Genomic DNA, 15,704 nt, shown 5'->3' on the forward strand with positions numbered 1-15,704 from the left:
ACAGTTGACCTCAAAGTTTGAATACAGGAGACCTCAAAGCCCACACCCCCACAATGACACACTTCCTCCAAGGCCACACCTCCTAATAGTACCACTTCCTATGAGTCAAACATTCAAACACATGAGTCTATGGGGGCCATACCTTTTCAAATAACCACATTCCACTCCCAGGCCCCAATAGGCTTGTAGCCATAACATAGTCCAAAATGCATTTAGTCCAGCTTTCAAAATCCCCATAGTCTATCACAGCCTCAACCCTGTTTAAAGATCCAAAGTTCAGTCTTTTCTGAGACTCATGAGATCTCTTAACTGTAATTCCCTGTAAACTCAAAATCAAAAAGCAGATCACATTCTTCTAACACATAATGACACAGGATATACATTACCATTCCAAAATGAAGGAAAGGGAGCATATTAAGGAAATACTAGACCAAAGCAAGACCAAACACCAGCTCCAAACTCTGCATCTCCATATATGACATCAAAATGCTCTTCAGATCACCAACCCCTTTCAGATTTGTTGACTGCAACACACTTCTTTCTTTTAAGCTGGTTCCACTCCCTGTTAGCAGCTTTTCTCAGCAGGTGTCCCACAGCTCTGGCATCTCCAACATCTTGGGGTCTCCAAAGCAACCCAGGCTTCACCCTCACAGCTTCACAGTGGCCTCTCGGGGGCCCCCATGGGGACCGCTTCTGGAAGAAGCCTAGCTTCAGAGGCTGTTCTTTAGAATCCGTGATTCTAAAGCCAGAACTGCATTGCTGAAGCTGCCAAGTTGTGCTGCTTGTTGGGGCTGGAACATGGTTCCCTTGTTCCATTACATCTTCTCCAGCTTTCTGTTTTCAATGGTTTTCCTTCACTGCCTAAGGTTGGCTGTCCTGAAACTGGACCTGTAGACCAGGCTGACCTCAAACTCAGAGATCTGTCAGCCTCTGCCTTCTGGGTACTGGGATTAAAGGTGTTTACCACCACGCCTGGACCTAAACTATTCTTTAATTCCTTCTCACAAATTGGAGCTTAGCTGGGTGAGGTCTTGCCCCGAGGTCACCACTCCCTTTATTCCATTTCTTAATCTGTTTATCTCCTTGAACACAGAATTTAGCTCTATTTTACTTCCTGGTGCTCTTTTCCTCCTCGATCATTTTGTATCTTTACTAGCTCAGTTTGATCCTTTTCATGATAAATCTTCATCAGAGTTAACACTAGTAACCACACAACAGGGTCTATACTAGGCTGTTCTGAGATTTCCACTGCCCACAGAATTAATCCAGATCTCTTCACTTTATCTGCAGGCAGACTCTTCAGATAAGGGCAAAAAGCAGCCACATTCATCGCCACATTATTACAAGAACAGTCTCTAGGCAACATACTAAAATTCTCCTCCTATTGAGCCAGATCCCTACAGTTCAAATCACCCTTAGCACAAATGTCTTTCATGCTCCTACTAGGACGACCCATTCAGACCCACTGAAAGTGTTCAGCTGCTTTTCTAATCCAAACTCCCAAAGTCCACATTCCTCCAAACAAAAGCTTGGCAGGCTTATCACAGCTATACCCCAGTCCCTGGTGCCAACTTCTGTCTTAGGGTTTCTATTGCTATGAAGAGACACCACGACCACAGCAACTATTACAAAGGAAAACATTTCATTGGTTTACAGTTCAGAGATTTAGTCAATTATCATACAGCAGGAAACATGTCAGCATGCAGGTAAACATGGTGCTGGAGAGGGAGCTGAGAGTTCTACATCTTGATCCACAGGCAGCAGAAGGAGACTGTGCACCACTCTGGGAATGGCTTCAACATATATAAGGCCTCAAAGCCCACCGCCACATTGACACACTTCCTGCAACAAGGGTGCACATCCTAATAGCACTGCTCTGTATGGGCCAAGCATTCAAACACATACATCTACGGGGGCCATTCCTATTCAAACTACCACACTCTACCTTCTGCAAACAAAACTCACTACTCTCCCTCTATTGTCCTCTCCCTATTGCTGATCTCAGATTCCACCTTTGACCCCTAACGTCTCTTTCTAACCCAAATGGACGTCAGCACACGTCACTACTCTGCTCGGAACTCTGGAACAGCAACCTGTCTTCTTAGGGTAAAAGCCTCGAGGCGGTCCATAAGTCCATACATCACTTTTGCATACTGCCTGCTCATCACCCCTCCAAGTCTTCACTCTCCCTAAGCTCACTCTGGCTCCATGTTCTTCCTGGAATGTACAGACACCCCAGGACCTTTCTGCCTGGAATGATCTTCCTCCAGATATCTGCATGGCTGTCTCCCTAGCTAAGTCCTTTACTCTATGGTCACCTTAGTGGGGTCTTCCCTAGCCATCCCCTAGATTGCAGAAGTCCTCCCCCAAGGAGGTCCCTTAGTTGTCCCAATTTGTTGTGCTCCACAGCGTCACCACCATCTATCTTACTATACAAATTATCTATTCCGTCTCTTGTCTGTCCCTCCAATTAAAAGCCAAACTACAGTGGTTGCTGGGAGTGGCTGTATTTGGTTTACCTCTGTGTCCCCTAGGTCTGGACCAAGGAACCCCCTGGGCGGTATTTGAGAGGGGAGAGATGAAGTGTAAGGACTAGACCTGAGGAGAGCAAGAATGTAAGGGCAAGAAACCTCTGGGCTGACATTTTCCTGAAGCCAGCAGGAGCCTCTGTGGAGTCACAGGGGGTCACACTGGGTGGGAGGACACCAGACTAAAGGCCGGGAGCAGTGATGGGCAAGGGTTGCTGAGAAACACGTATTTGCAAGGATCCTGGAAAAAGATGGAGAGCCTGAGTCACAAAGGTCCCTGACATCTGGGTGTCACTGTCTAGGTGGCCAATCACGAAGAGTCCAAGCGTGGATGCAGGGAACAGCCTGGTTCCATGGCAGGGCTGCAAGGGACAGACAGACCTGCCTTGGGTGGCTGGCTCCTCCACAGGTTCTTCAGGGAGGCCACCATAATACAGAAAGGGACAGTAAGTACCCTGCCTTGCTGAGATTGCCATAGCCTTGGCTCAGGTCCAGGCTGGTGACCTTGACCAAGTCACTGTCCTTTCCTGAGCCAGATGAACAGATGTGGATCCAGAGAGACAGAAAAGTCCTTTGTGGCTGGCTAGCGCTCCCCACCTGCCCTTCAGCTGCTGCCAAGACAGAACCTGTTCACACCAGCCGCTCATTAACTCTGTGCCCTGGGGTCAATACCTCACTTGGGAAACCCTTAGGAACTGCAGAGGGTCTAATATAAACCCAGCCTAGGTCACCACCAGAGTGGGGAGACAAGGCTTCTCCAGACTCCTTGGTGGCCGAGGATAACCTCTGGGGAGACAGAATGTGACAGGAGGGTAGAAAGGGAGGGGCCAGAACTTCTGACGGGAGGATAGGACAGGAAGTGCCAAGGTCCAGGGGTCTAACTGGGAGCAAGGAACAAGGGGCAGGAGTAAGCAGCAAGCTGAGTGTTATTATGCAGAGTAGGCCTTCTTCTCCCAGCCCAGGCTATGTGAGGGCTTTTGCCCTTCAGAGTGAGCTGGGAGCCAGGCCCGACCTGGACTTGGCGTTGAGAGGCTCTCAGTGACCTGAGAATACTGTGGGAAGCAGGCAAAGTGACAATACGTGGACCCCACCGTGGCCCAACCTAGATAGGGAGCCCTCAGCTTGCACAGGCTGCTTTCCCACACGGGGACTCCACACATACCTGGGGTGAGGAGGAGATAGGCGCAGAGTCCTAGCCTAGCACCAGCTGCCCCTTGGGACTGCCGCCTTAGCCAGCCTTTGAGCCCCTGCTGCCTTGGAGCCTTGGGGAGGTCCCTTAGTCCCCCTGAGTGAGAGTGAGCCTGACATGATATCCCTAATGAGAAGCTGGTTTAACCTGACTCACGAGACCGGCTGCCTTCTAGGCCCTTGGCCTGCATACTGGAGAATGACGCTGTCCCTGAGGGAGGGCCAAAAGGGACCCAAGATGACATATGCCTCCCTTACTCTGCTGCGATGTGTCCCTTACATTTCAGCATGAGCAACACAGCCTGAGTTAACAGGATTTGCTTTGCCGGTCTGTGATCTGTAGCTCAGGCTGATAGGGTGGGGTGGGGCAAGGGTGAGCTAGGAACTACCAGCGAGGAAGGTACAGGACTCAGCCATTTGGTGGCATAGTGGAGTGGGCAGAGGCAGAGTGGGCAGAGAGCAGCTGGAGGGAAAGTTGCTATTAGTCCCATCTGGAGAGCCAGGGACAGCAGTGAGGCCCTTGTCACTGGATGCTGAGCCAGCACCTGGTAGAGGAGGCTTACCTCCACCAACTCTGAGGCGTGCAGCAGTTTGAGGGCCTCTGGCCCAGGGATGTGCCCCTGCTTTCAGTATGCTGCTCAGTGCTGTCACCCCACGGGTCCTTCCACTTGGCTCCCTGAGACATGGGCCAGAGCTGCTAAAAATGCCAGTTTCCTCTCACAAATGATGAAACTGAGGCCAAGAGAAGAAGTCATTGTCATGGTGGTACAGGGTGGAACCTGGGCTCAGGGGGACTTAGGTTGCAGTCTGTGTTCTCTTGGCCACAAACTGGGGTGGTATGAACTTGGACACCTCTGCTTCTGCCTCTGGCCCTGTGTTCACAGCACAGTCCTATTCTCTTTGGGACCCTGATGATGGCCTCCCCAATACCTCGTGGGGAGAAGAACCATAGGAATCAGTCATGCAAAAAAACAGTGAGATGTTATAAAGTGGGGTTTATTTAAAGCCACCTGACATGGAGATGGACTTTTACACGGCAACAGATACATAAACAGCATCCAGTAGCAAAGCTCTGTGAATGCCGGCTGGGAGCCCAGCACTGGAGTATGCCCAAAGCAAAGCTCGTGGCTTAGGGGCCAGTTTCAGAGGCTGCTAGAGCCCTGGAACCCCCCTACAGCCTGAGCTCGACCTGGGCTGGAGCTTGCAGCATGTGGACCAGAAACAGCCTCCCGAGCTTGGACGATGCTTTCGTAGCTGGGTGGGGGTAAGAGGGATGGAGATCCCAGAAGGGCGTCTCTCGGGGCGTGGCACTGAAGGTCTTCTTCTTCGGGCTGCACAGGGGATGGCAGGGGACCCTCCGCCAGTGGACAGTACATGGCCTCCTCGTAAGTGGGAATGGCAGCCTCCTTAGGAGGCCTATGGGAACAGGAAAGAAGCTGTTAGCAGGACCTGCTCAAAACTCTCCTGCATGCCAGGGAAGACAGAGGAGTCTGCGTGACCATGCCCACATAGCTCTCATGATGCTTGGGGGAGCAGCCTGCGACCTTAGTCCTCCCTCCTCTTCAGGTTGCTCCAGCAAGCAGCATGAGAGCCATCCTCTTCACTTTGACACTTCCCGGGGACATTTTCTGACCTGTCCCCACTTCTTGCTCTCCCTGAGCATCCATGCTGTTCTTTTCTGCCACTGTACTGACACTGTGTGCTTGTCTCTTGGGCCAGAGATTGACTCGAGTGGCTAACACTGAGATCAGGTGCTTGGTGTGTTTGCTGAGACTGAGTGCTGGTCCACGGACATAAAGACTCCCAGCTGACTGAAATACTATTTGTAAATTACAGCTGTGATGCTCAGGGCAGAATGCGAGGCCTCATATTACCTGCCCATCTAGATGCTTGAGGCTTGAGACAGTAAATTAACCAGGTAATTGCTTCTCTTTGCACGCCTCCAGGGGAGAGAGAGCTCACTGCTTACCAAGTCAGTCTCTTCTTCCACTCCACAATGCAGCCCACCCCGACTCTCCAGCCCACCCTCACTCCTAGGCAACCGAATCACCTAACAGTCTATGAGGCAAAGACCAGTTCCTCAAGCCCCACCCCCACCCCAGATCAGGATTTGCAGGCCCAATTCCAAGGACAAATGTTCTATTATTTTTGAGCTCCTGAGGGCCACCTCCACGGAGTTAGTGCCTTTCCCTGTCCCAGGACTCTGAGCTGGCTGCCACCCTCACAGCAGGCCCCCACGAGGCAAGTTCACCCTCCTGCTCACAAAGTAGCTCTGCAGGCCCTGGCTCTGAACTGGGCTTAGATAGAAGAGGGCTGGGGACCAGCCAGGAGTCCTGCAGCCAAGAACCAACCAGCATTCTCCTTTCTCTGAGCTCCCAGCAGGCTTTGCAAGGGAGGGCAATGCTTCTGCCAAGCCTGGTGATACATGCTTGTAATCTCACAATTCTAGAGGCAGAAGCAGCAGGATTTATGCTTGAAGACAGCTTGGGTTACATAGCAAGTTCAAGGCCAGCTAGGGATGCCTAATAAGACCCTGTCTCAACAAATCCGAAAAGAAGAAAGGGGGCAGGCTCTCAGAAGCTGTGTGCCTGGAGGCAGCACACTGAACTCTATTGCTGTGTGGCCTGGGCTCTGTTCTCACATTCTCTGGACCTCTTCTTCCTCGTCTGTGGAATGGGGATAATACGCGCCATGTCACACATGCAGAAGAGAACAAGCAGAAAAGGGTTAACAGCCTTGAAGGAAATGCAGGTAACAGGGCTCCAGAACCCTCCTCTCCCTTGCAGGCTCCCAGTCATGCCTGCCCTCACTCAGATTATTGGAGCTGATTCTGGGTATGCTTAGGGCCAACCCAGCAGGTGGCAGCCAGCAGGACAAGTGGCTCAGGTACCACAGGAGCTCAGCTCACAGCAGGAAGTTTGCTTAGAGGGCAGGTGTACAACAGCCCTCAAGCCTGCTCCGTCACCTCAGTAGCCTGTTGGCTCATCCACCTTAACTGTCCAAGGTCATAGTTCAGAATACAGGAAAGCCCAGAACTTGGGCCTTTGCAAGGGCCTGTCCTAGTCTAGGAGGTTCCTAGTACATTCCAGACCAGAGTTCTGTGGTTATGGGGTGGTCCTGCCAGGTTGTCCAGGAGACCAGGACAGCCTTGTGGGGGCAGGAGCCAGGCTCCTTGCTGGTCCTGTTGACTTTCTGTTGAGAGACCAAACCCAGTAGGGCAGGAGTAGCCCCACCCATCTCACAGACGAATGAGTGAAGGGCGGCTAAGTGGACAGCCCTCTCTAATGGCAGAGGTCACACTCACCCCACACTGCACAGCTCTCCTGAGCCAGCTACACCCTCACGTCTCCCTTTCGGAAAACAGGCCCCACCATCCTTGCGCCCTCCCTATAGGCAGCCAAGGCTCGGAGAGCAGGGAAAGCTAAGGGGTGCAGGCTTCGTGGCATGCACACACACAATGGTCCTGTCACAGGAGGCCACAGCCGCCTCGGGGAGAGAGAGAGAGATGACTGGTCTTCGGTGTCACCCTGGTAAGGTCTAGAATCACCCAGGGGACAGACATACCTCGGGGCACCTCTGTGGGACAGTTTCTCAACTAAGTCAGTTAAGGTGGGAAGGTCCACCCTAAATGTGAGGTGTATCATCACCTGGACTGAGGTCCTGGGCTGAACAGAAAGGACAAAGAGAACTGAGTATGACCGTTCGTCTGTCCGCTTCCTGTGGACACAACTTGGCCAGCTGCCTCACGTTCCTGTCCCTGTGCCATCCCCGCCATGACGGAATAGCCCCGAAAACCGTGAGCCTAAATAAACCCTTCCTCAAAATGTTCTTTTGGTTTGTCTTTCAGGTAACTTGTCACAGCAGTGAGCTGTGGTACAGAAGAGGGTCTGCCCTTCCTCCTGAAGCAACTGAGAGACAAGGCGTCAGGTGTGACTTGGGAAATCTGGGGACATTCGCAGACACACAGCTTGGAACAGAAAGGGTAGCGACAGAAAGTTGGCCTTCCGAGGGGGCCTAGCACAGTCTGCTGTGCTGACTGAAGGACAGCAGGGGCCTCTGTTCAGGACTGACAGTTGCCAGGGGAGCTTCTAGGGTAGGGTCTTGTCTGTCTGGTCGCCGATGCATCACCAACACTCCTAACTGGACCCACCACATGGTAGGTGCCCAGTGGTGTTGGGGAGAAGCAAGAGAGAGCGGGTGACGAAATGAGAGAACATAAGACCCGACGTGGAAAGCGGAATGCCCAAGCCCGTTTCTAGCCACAACCAGGCAACCCCAGGAAGAGAGTGAACTCATGCCTCCCATGACCAGCAGGCTTCCTCCGTACCCAGTCACACCAGTCTCTGAATCTGGGTCTCAGAGCTGGAAGGGCCCCTGCCTGCTTCCTGACAGGGGGTGGAGGGGTGGGAGTGAGGAGGGTGGGAAGGTGGAGTATCCTGCCTAACTGAGGAGGGAGGGAGTAGCCCACCTAACCCGCAGCTGTGGCCTGGGCCCTGTTGAGGCAACACTATTGTGTATATAGACAACAGCAACTCCTCTGCTCAGGCCAGGCTGGGCGGGGCAGGAGGACAGGCCTGGCCCGACTGTCAGAGTACAACTCATTTTATGAGCAGGTACGTCACTCTCTCAGGGACAAGTTTCTCGTGTGAAAAGAGCAAAGTCTGGCTGGGTAAGATGCCCTTCCCACTGATGGTCTGATTCTGCAGCCCAGGCTAGCCTGGAACTCATCTCCCAAGTGCTACATTACAGGTGTGCCCACCATACCCCACTTGAGGTCTGCCTAGTGGCCTTGGTAGCATCTGTCGGATGCATCTAGCTTCAAGGAGCCATGGGCCAATAGCAAGATACTCCAGAAGATACTGTCTACCCGGCAAAGGGGTAGTGTGACTGTAGTGATCGCCCACGGTCCCCACCGTGCCCCACTAACCTGCAGCTCTTCTCAGGAGACTCAGCAGCAAGGTGGCACAGGTCTCTGGAGAGTTGGTACAGGTCCCCCTGGCTTGACCTCTTTGTGCTATCCTGGATAGACCAGAGCAGGCCAAAGAAGAGAAGCAGGCCACCCATGCTACAGCAGAATAAACTGATAGACTTGAGCCACGTCAGGGGGATCCTGGGCAGTGGATGCTTCACTGTGGGGGCCAGTGAGCCAGGCTGGACGGCTGTATCGTCTTCGCTCCACCATGCAAAGCAGAGTGTCCCAATGACCAGGACCACTGTGCCACCGACCGTCATGCAGTAACGCACAGTGGAGGCCACTTGGCGTCTGACGCATGTCTGCACACAGAAGGAGAGAGAATCTGAAGAACTGGGCCAGCGACATGCTCCAAGACCGCGGAGGAGCCTTCTGACTTATACTTCAGGGCCTCACCTGTGAAATGAAGATGATACCCACACACGGCCGGGCTACTTTGATGGTCACCAATAAGCTGTTTCAAGTTCCTAGCACTACACCTGGGATACAGCAGGGGCTAAATCATATAATAATAAATGCACTACATTCTATCGGGTCTGGGCCTGGTGGGTAGATGGTTCCTGTGCTGGCCGGTCTATGGGCGGTTGGGAGAAGCCAGGGTTTGCTGGCTGCGCTCTTCCCCTCTCCTATCGTCACCATCTCGTGGGGTTAGTTCTTGTCTCTGTTTGACAAATGTGAATGGCGGGGCTAGATGTGAAGTTGAGCGTAGCTAAATCCATAGAGCAGGATTTTTCCAGGACATCTACACAGATGTCACTACCAGAGTCACAGCACTGGAAGAGCTCACAATCCCAGCCCTAACAAAACAGCGCATGGATGGTGTCATGACCCCTAGGTGAAATAACCTAAATCATTACAAAGTTAGGGCCAGGGCTGGAGAGAAGGCTCGATGGTTAAGAGCACCAACCGCTCTTCCGAAGAACCTGAGTTCAGTTCCTAGCGCCCACACGGCAGCTCAAGCTGTCTCTAATTCCAGTTCCAGGCCATCTTTTCCCTCTTCTGACCTCCTCGAGCATGACGTGCTTATAGTGCGCATAGACACACACAAGCAGAACACCCACACACATTTTCAAGATTTAAGTGGGGATCAGCATGAGTGTTTGGCAGAAGGAGGGCACGCATGTGCTTTGCTCTTTTGAACTCCCATGAATCACTGGAAGAGGAAGGATTCGGCAGAAGTGTTGCATGGGATAACTGCAAGAAGCAAGCCCTGCCCCAGATCCTACCATCCAGAAGAGGCTGGCACTGGTCCCCAAAGCTCACCTCTAAGCCACTGCCCCTACTGATCCCTTGGTGTGGTTAGTGACTTCCCACACATCCCTGCAAAAGTCAGCTTGGCCCTTGCTTGGGAAACTTCTGGAGATCCCTGCACCTTCTGGGAGCACACAGCTCACCTCTTACCGTTGCCCCTCCCTTGGCTTTTCCCCTAACTAAACCAGAGTTTCCTGAAGCAGTCCAACCCCTTCCCATATCCACAGGGAGAGGCTGGTGGGAACAAGGCTGCAGGAACCAGCTTGGAGAAAACACGAAAGAAGTCAGCGGAGGAAATCCTGGGCCTGCATGTTACAGCCCTGACAAGGTGACCGTCCCCTCACGGCCAACATTTTTGACTCCTACAAACAAGGCAGGTGAGTAGGGTGGGGGAATGAGTATCCCCAGCTGAGGGTGGGGGACACAGTCCACACTGGGGGAGGTCCTCATCCAAAGTCAAGTAGAGCAGGGATCTACATACCTAAGGAGCTCACACCTGAACACACAGACTTGAAGTCACCTATGATGCTTTCTGTTTTCCAGGAAAGCAAACACTGCTCATTGTGAAGAGTGGAGTGGCATAATGAAGCCAAGATGAATCCTGCCCCTCAGAGACAAGCATGAGCCCCACTGAGCAGTTTCCTACCCTGCCCTCCCTTGGTCTACAGAACACAATGTTGGTGGCTAGCATGTGCTGAAGGCATTTGCCCAGCTGGGCACCATACCAAGCACTTTACGGGTATCCCCTTGCTTAATGCTCACCACAGTGATATCCCAGGGATACTGGTTAGGGATGGATTTAGATGCAGATCTAACCTAGCTCAAGTGCCCGTGTGTGTGTGTGTGTGTGTGTGTGTGTGTGTGTGTGTGTGTGTGTGTGTGTGTGCACTGCTGGATTCCTGTATATACAGATTTAGATGCCTGCAGTTGAGACCGTACCATGAGTATTGTGTCCGCCAGTCTGCTCTCCCTGACAAGATGCCTTCCCCTCTCCTCCCAGCATCAGATGGTGACAGTTAGTGTTGTGCTCAGTCTCGGGTCAGTCCCTGGAGTGGCTCTTAGTGTGTCCTCCGCTCCCACTTCTGAGAAGCCGCCATCAGGAATCTCACTACCCCTTACATGAATGTGCCTCCAGCCCCTGCACCTTGTTGGGAAGGAAGGGAGGGCTCCCTGCCATGGAGGGTGTGACTTACAACCCCTGGGGGGCAGACAGGAAGCTCTCCAGCCCCAGAGAAGTTCCACCCCATCCTGGTACTCAGTCCGGGCCTGCCAAGCTGGTCCCACCTCCACTGCTTTGCTGGCCTCTCCTTGACCCTACTCCCACGTCAATTTAAGCCACCTGGGACTTTCTCCTAGACCTGCTACTCCCTCTGACTGGTTCCCCACTTCACCCTTGTTCAAAAAGGAGACCAATATCACCCGTCCCAGGGGCTGTACCCACCTCCTTCCAGCCAGGGGAGAACTTTCCCACCACAAGGCTTTGCCCATCACTCCCTCTTTGGGGCCAATCTGTTCACTCTGGGACCCTTGGCTAAGCAGGCTCCTGTTGTCCACACCTTTGAGTTCACATCCTGGCCCTCAGGGCTAAGAGGTTAGGGAGTTGAGTCCAGCAAGTTGTACCTGTGGCATGAGTTAGCGCAGCTGGATAGAGGGTGGCCCTACTCAGACACTACAAGGTTATCCGGAGTCTCGTTGTCTAAACGCGCCCCTCTGAAATGAACACTCGGCCACAGCGGGGAGGGACTTGAACCAGAAAATCACCTGCTCTCTAGCCCCGGCAGTCTGCTACAGGGAGCTCAGTTTAAACCAGGGAGAAGAAAGCCCTCTTCCTGTCAGAGGAGGGAGAAGAGAGCTGAGCACCAGCCCCCAGACTGACAGAGATGGGAGAGACCCACAGTGTCACCTCCGCTGCTGCTGCCCCGCAATGGCACCGTGAGAGAATTGAAGGAGTATCCAACCATCTGAACACGAAGAGCCCACCTACGCCCACGAACTGCGGAGAAACTGGCTCCCAGCTAAGCGCCGAGGCGCTGAGTATCAGGAGTACCACCCCGGGTCCATTCTGCACGGTACAGGCTAAAGGGAAGGGTCCACGCTACACCCTTAGCAGAAGCTGAGGTACTCCGGAGGGAGGGAGACAGGATGTTCACACCCACCTCGCGAACAGCCATCAGTCTGGTCCAGGAGCCACAGGAGCGGTCCAGGGGAGAGTCCAGCGCATTAGAAGGCGTGGTGGTGGTGGTAGCTGAGTTCTGCAGGCAGCAGGCATCTGGGGAGGCCCTAGTAGCTGTCCCCAGCTGTGCCCTTGGCACTTCACCGGCTTCTTGAGGTCTCTGTTCTGGTCCCCAGGAAGGCTGAGGCCACAGGTCCTTCCCTCCCTGCCACCCAGCCCAGCAGCTGGGTTCCCAGCTGGGGATCCCGCTGGGAAGCCACCTACTCCCTGTCTCCTAGTCCTTGTATGTCCTCACTCACCACCTCAGAGACTTTTGTGGCCTGCTTCAGTGCTTCCTCGAGGTTCCAGGTGCTGGGCCGGTGTCCAACAGGCCCCGCCCAAACTTAAAGTGATAGCCTACCGGACAGGAGGGAGAAGTAATTTCCCAGAGAGGTGGAAACTGCACAGATGGAACTTGGGCCCAGAAACTCATTGCCCAGAGACATCCAGGGGAGGGACCTGTCTGTGGGAGGCCTGGGCCAGGACCCTCTCACACCACTTTCACAGGGGAGAGAAACTGAGGCTCAAAAACACTTACCCAAGCATTTCCTGCATCCTGTGCTGACAGGATCAGCTTTATCGCGGGGGCCAGAGAGCAGTCTCCCCTACCCACGCTCTGTTATCTGGGACAGCATTGGCAGTCCAAGGACCAGCTTGGAGCGTTCCTTCCTGGGGACACTGCTGGCCAGAAGCTGTGGCACCGACTTCCCGGAAGCACCCTCCTCCTGCATCACCCACTGTGTTAGGTCACTGGAGGGCAAGTTGCTCTTTTGATAAACAGGTAGTTCAAAAACCCAGAAGGAGGGTTAGCTCAGTTTGTGTTCCATGTCTCCGGGAGGACACATCTTTAAAGGGTGATCACAGCAGGCCACAGAAGGAACAGTATAGGCAAAGCTGGACAAAGTCATAGGGAACTTGTGTCTGAAAAAAAAAAGATGCCACTCAGGGTGCCTGAGTTCTCTGAGCACCGATTCCTCCCTCTGGAGAGGTCCTTCATGCATGATCTGTTATCTTCCTCATTGTGTATGGTTTGCATAAATTTTACAGCAGGCAATATGCCTGCCTGTACAAGGCTGAGAAGCAGAGTGGCTGAACAGAGACAGGGACCTCTGACGTTGCTGTACCCCGGCGAGACAGCCTGCCAGTGACTAAGGTCTGCCAGCAGCCCCTTGGTGCTGTGTTCAGAGGAGATGTGGGTGAGAGATAGGAGGGCCAGGACACTTTGGGCTGTGCAGGCATCCACATAGGGTGTGTCCTCCCTGCCTGTTATCCCCAGATGAGTCACTGCATAGTAAGGTTGAGGTCCAGCATGGGCCCTATTTGAACTTGAGTCTCTGGATAGGAGATCAAGGCCAGAGCTGGAAAGTCATGGTTCCTGTCTCCAGCCAGTTGCAGGACAGAGGACTTTGTCCTCTGTAACTCGAAAAGCCCCCTTCTCAGGGCAGATACTGGGGTTTAACAAGACCTTCCTTTCTCCCCAAGGAGCCGGCCTATCTATCTATCTATCTATCTATCTATCTATCTATCTATCTATCTCTGTCTGTCTATATATATAATATATATACAATATATAATATATAAAATATATAAATACAAGTGTGTGTGTATATATATATATATATATGTATATATACACTCTTGTATTTCACAGGAGCTCTGTGCATGCCTCTAATGAACCTGTGAGACCTCCCTAATGACAGGGGCCAAGTACCATGGTGCTTAGGGTTTAGCCAGACACCTGTCCCAGAGACCCCAGAGGACTGGGACTGAGTAGATTTAGAATTCAAGGGTCTGGGCCGGTCTGCCTCCATCCTCTTCCTTCCTACCGGCTTTCAGCAGCTGGTATGTCTTGGCCAGCTATGATGCAGAGGCCCAGCTACAATGCCGAGGCCAGCTACGAAGCCGAGGCACGGTGCTGGTCGCTGCAGGCCTGGGTACCTGCGTATCCTCTTTGAACAAGCAGCCTCAGGCTTTCCTGGCATCAAGAGGCTGACTCGGAGAAGAGCATCAGTCAGCAGCATCTACCCCAAGGGAGCAGGGAAGGGCATTTGTGCCTCCTCGTTTTCTGTTACCAGGCAAGTGCTTTTCCTCCTGTTACCTCTGCTAATCATGGAGACTCTATGAGAAGTGGTTGGCCCAAGGTCCGTGAGGAGTGGAGAGAGGAGGGGCTAAAAGCCTCATCCTTTGGATCTTCCAGACATTTCCTCTCTTCGACATTGCCTTCTTTTCACTCACAGCCTCAACTGCAACCCTTTTCTCTGTCTCTTTTCTCTGAAGCTGCCTGTCTGTCACAATGCACCAGCCTTGGCTCTCACACCAGCCTCCCAGTCAGTCCCTCACCTGCCTACACTTTCAATGGCTCCCCATTGCCCCAAGAGCCACCCCAGCTGCTAAGTTACATCCATGTTCTTGTGACCAAAACTCTGGCCACCTCCCAACCTCACTCCCCTACCCTATGTCACTCCCAAGTTCCCTGTCACCATGCCCAAGATACAGTGCCACGCCTTGGCCACAAAGATTAAGCTATATCTGCTGGCCATTGAGCCCTAGGGATGCCCCCATTCCAACTTCGCCAGTACTGGAATTACAAGCAAGCACTGCCATGCTCAGTTTTTCACATAGATTCAGGTCCTCATGCTTGCAAACACCTTACCTACTTAGCCATCTACCCAGCACCTACATCTGGGTTTTACATTTAGCATTATTCTAAATCATTTGTGTGAGTCTGTGTTCTTTGCTCACATGTTCGCTCCTCCCCCACTGACAACATCTCAAAGACATCTTGTGCCTTGTCCCTTATCCGCCCCGTGCCGTTTCAGAGTGATGACAACAGGCCTATGAGACCTACTATGAAAAGCATGAGCTATGTGATGGTGAGTCCCCTCTGTTCTCTCTCAACAGCTCTGCACATCTCAAGGTCGTCCAGCAGGGCAAGGAAAGCCAGCCAAGGTCAAGTGTCTTCAAAGAATGGGATTCTGAGATCTGGCGTCAACTAAGAAAAGACTTGAACCAGTCCCAGACTGAGGAGCCTCACCTGCTCTTATCCTCCCAAGGGACATGTAGCAGTGTATAGAAACATCTTTGGTTATTCTGACTGTGTTTTAAATGGGGTTGCATTGAGTAGCAACCTAATGGGTACAGACAGTGTTTCTGTACAGAAGTGCCCACTGTCTGAAGGAGGAGAGTCCAGATCTCAGAGAGGGTCTGGAGAGCCAAAGCCTCCACATTCTGCAGAGAGATTCTGATCTCTCCCGAGGAGGGAGTAGGCTATCTGCAACGTGGGGGAGGGGGCGGAGATACAGCCCTAAGCAGCAGCCTAGAACATTCTTCTTCTCCTTAGGGATTTCCATTTAAGAAAAACCAGGACTCTTAGCTTCAACACAGAACAGAATTTCCGGACCAGCTAATATGAAACATAGTTGAAATTTTATTTTATTGTTTTAGATGTCTTTAATGGAGATTTTGAGCACACGAGTTAGTAGAAAGAGAGATGCCCAGTGAAAGAATGAGACGTGCCCCAGCGTGGACACAGACCTCTTGGGGTAGAGACGCA

At 52.5% G+C, this 15,704-nt stretch overlaps 1 protein-coding gene across 1 annotated transcript; it reads right to left on the reverse strand.

The window, feature by feature from the left end:
* Positions 1-4,696: 4,696 nt before the first annotated feature.
* On the reverse strand, positions 4,697-12,756 carry Tmem61 (transmembrane protein 61). Its single transcript, XM_075945080.1, has 4 exons — positions 12,690-12,756; positions 12,096-12,508; positions 8,644-8,990; positions 4,697-5,132 (listed from the first exon to the last, which is right to left on the reverse strand). The coding sequence occupies exons 2-4, from the start codon at positions 12,108-12,110 to the stop codon at positions 4,859-4,861; spliced, it is 636 nt and encodes a 211-aa protein (XP_075801195.1). The 5' UTR covers positions 12,111-12,508; positions 12,690-12,756; the 3' UTR covers positions 4,697-4,858.
* Positions 12,757-15,704: the final 2,948 nt, after the last annotated feature.

Source organism: Microtus pennsylvanicus, chromosome 13, assembly GCF_037038515.1.
Source record: "Microtus pennsylvanicus isolate mMicPen1 chromosome 13, mMicPen1.hap1, whole genome shotgun sequence".
In the NCBI taxonomy this organism is placed as follows: Eukaryota; Metazoa; Chordata; class Mammalia; order Rodentia; family Cricetidae; genus Microtus; species Microtus pennsylvanicus.

Coding starts and splice junctions, on each gene's coding strand:
- Tmem61 (XM_075945080.1), bottom strand. Junction 5,133..8,643: donor TCTCCTGAGAAGAGCTGCAG/GTTAGTGGGGCA, acceptor CTGTTCCCATAG/GCCTCCTAAGGAGGCTGCCA.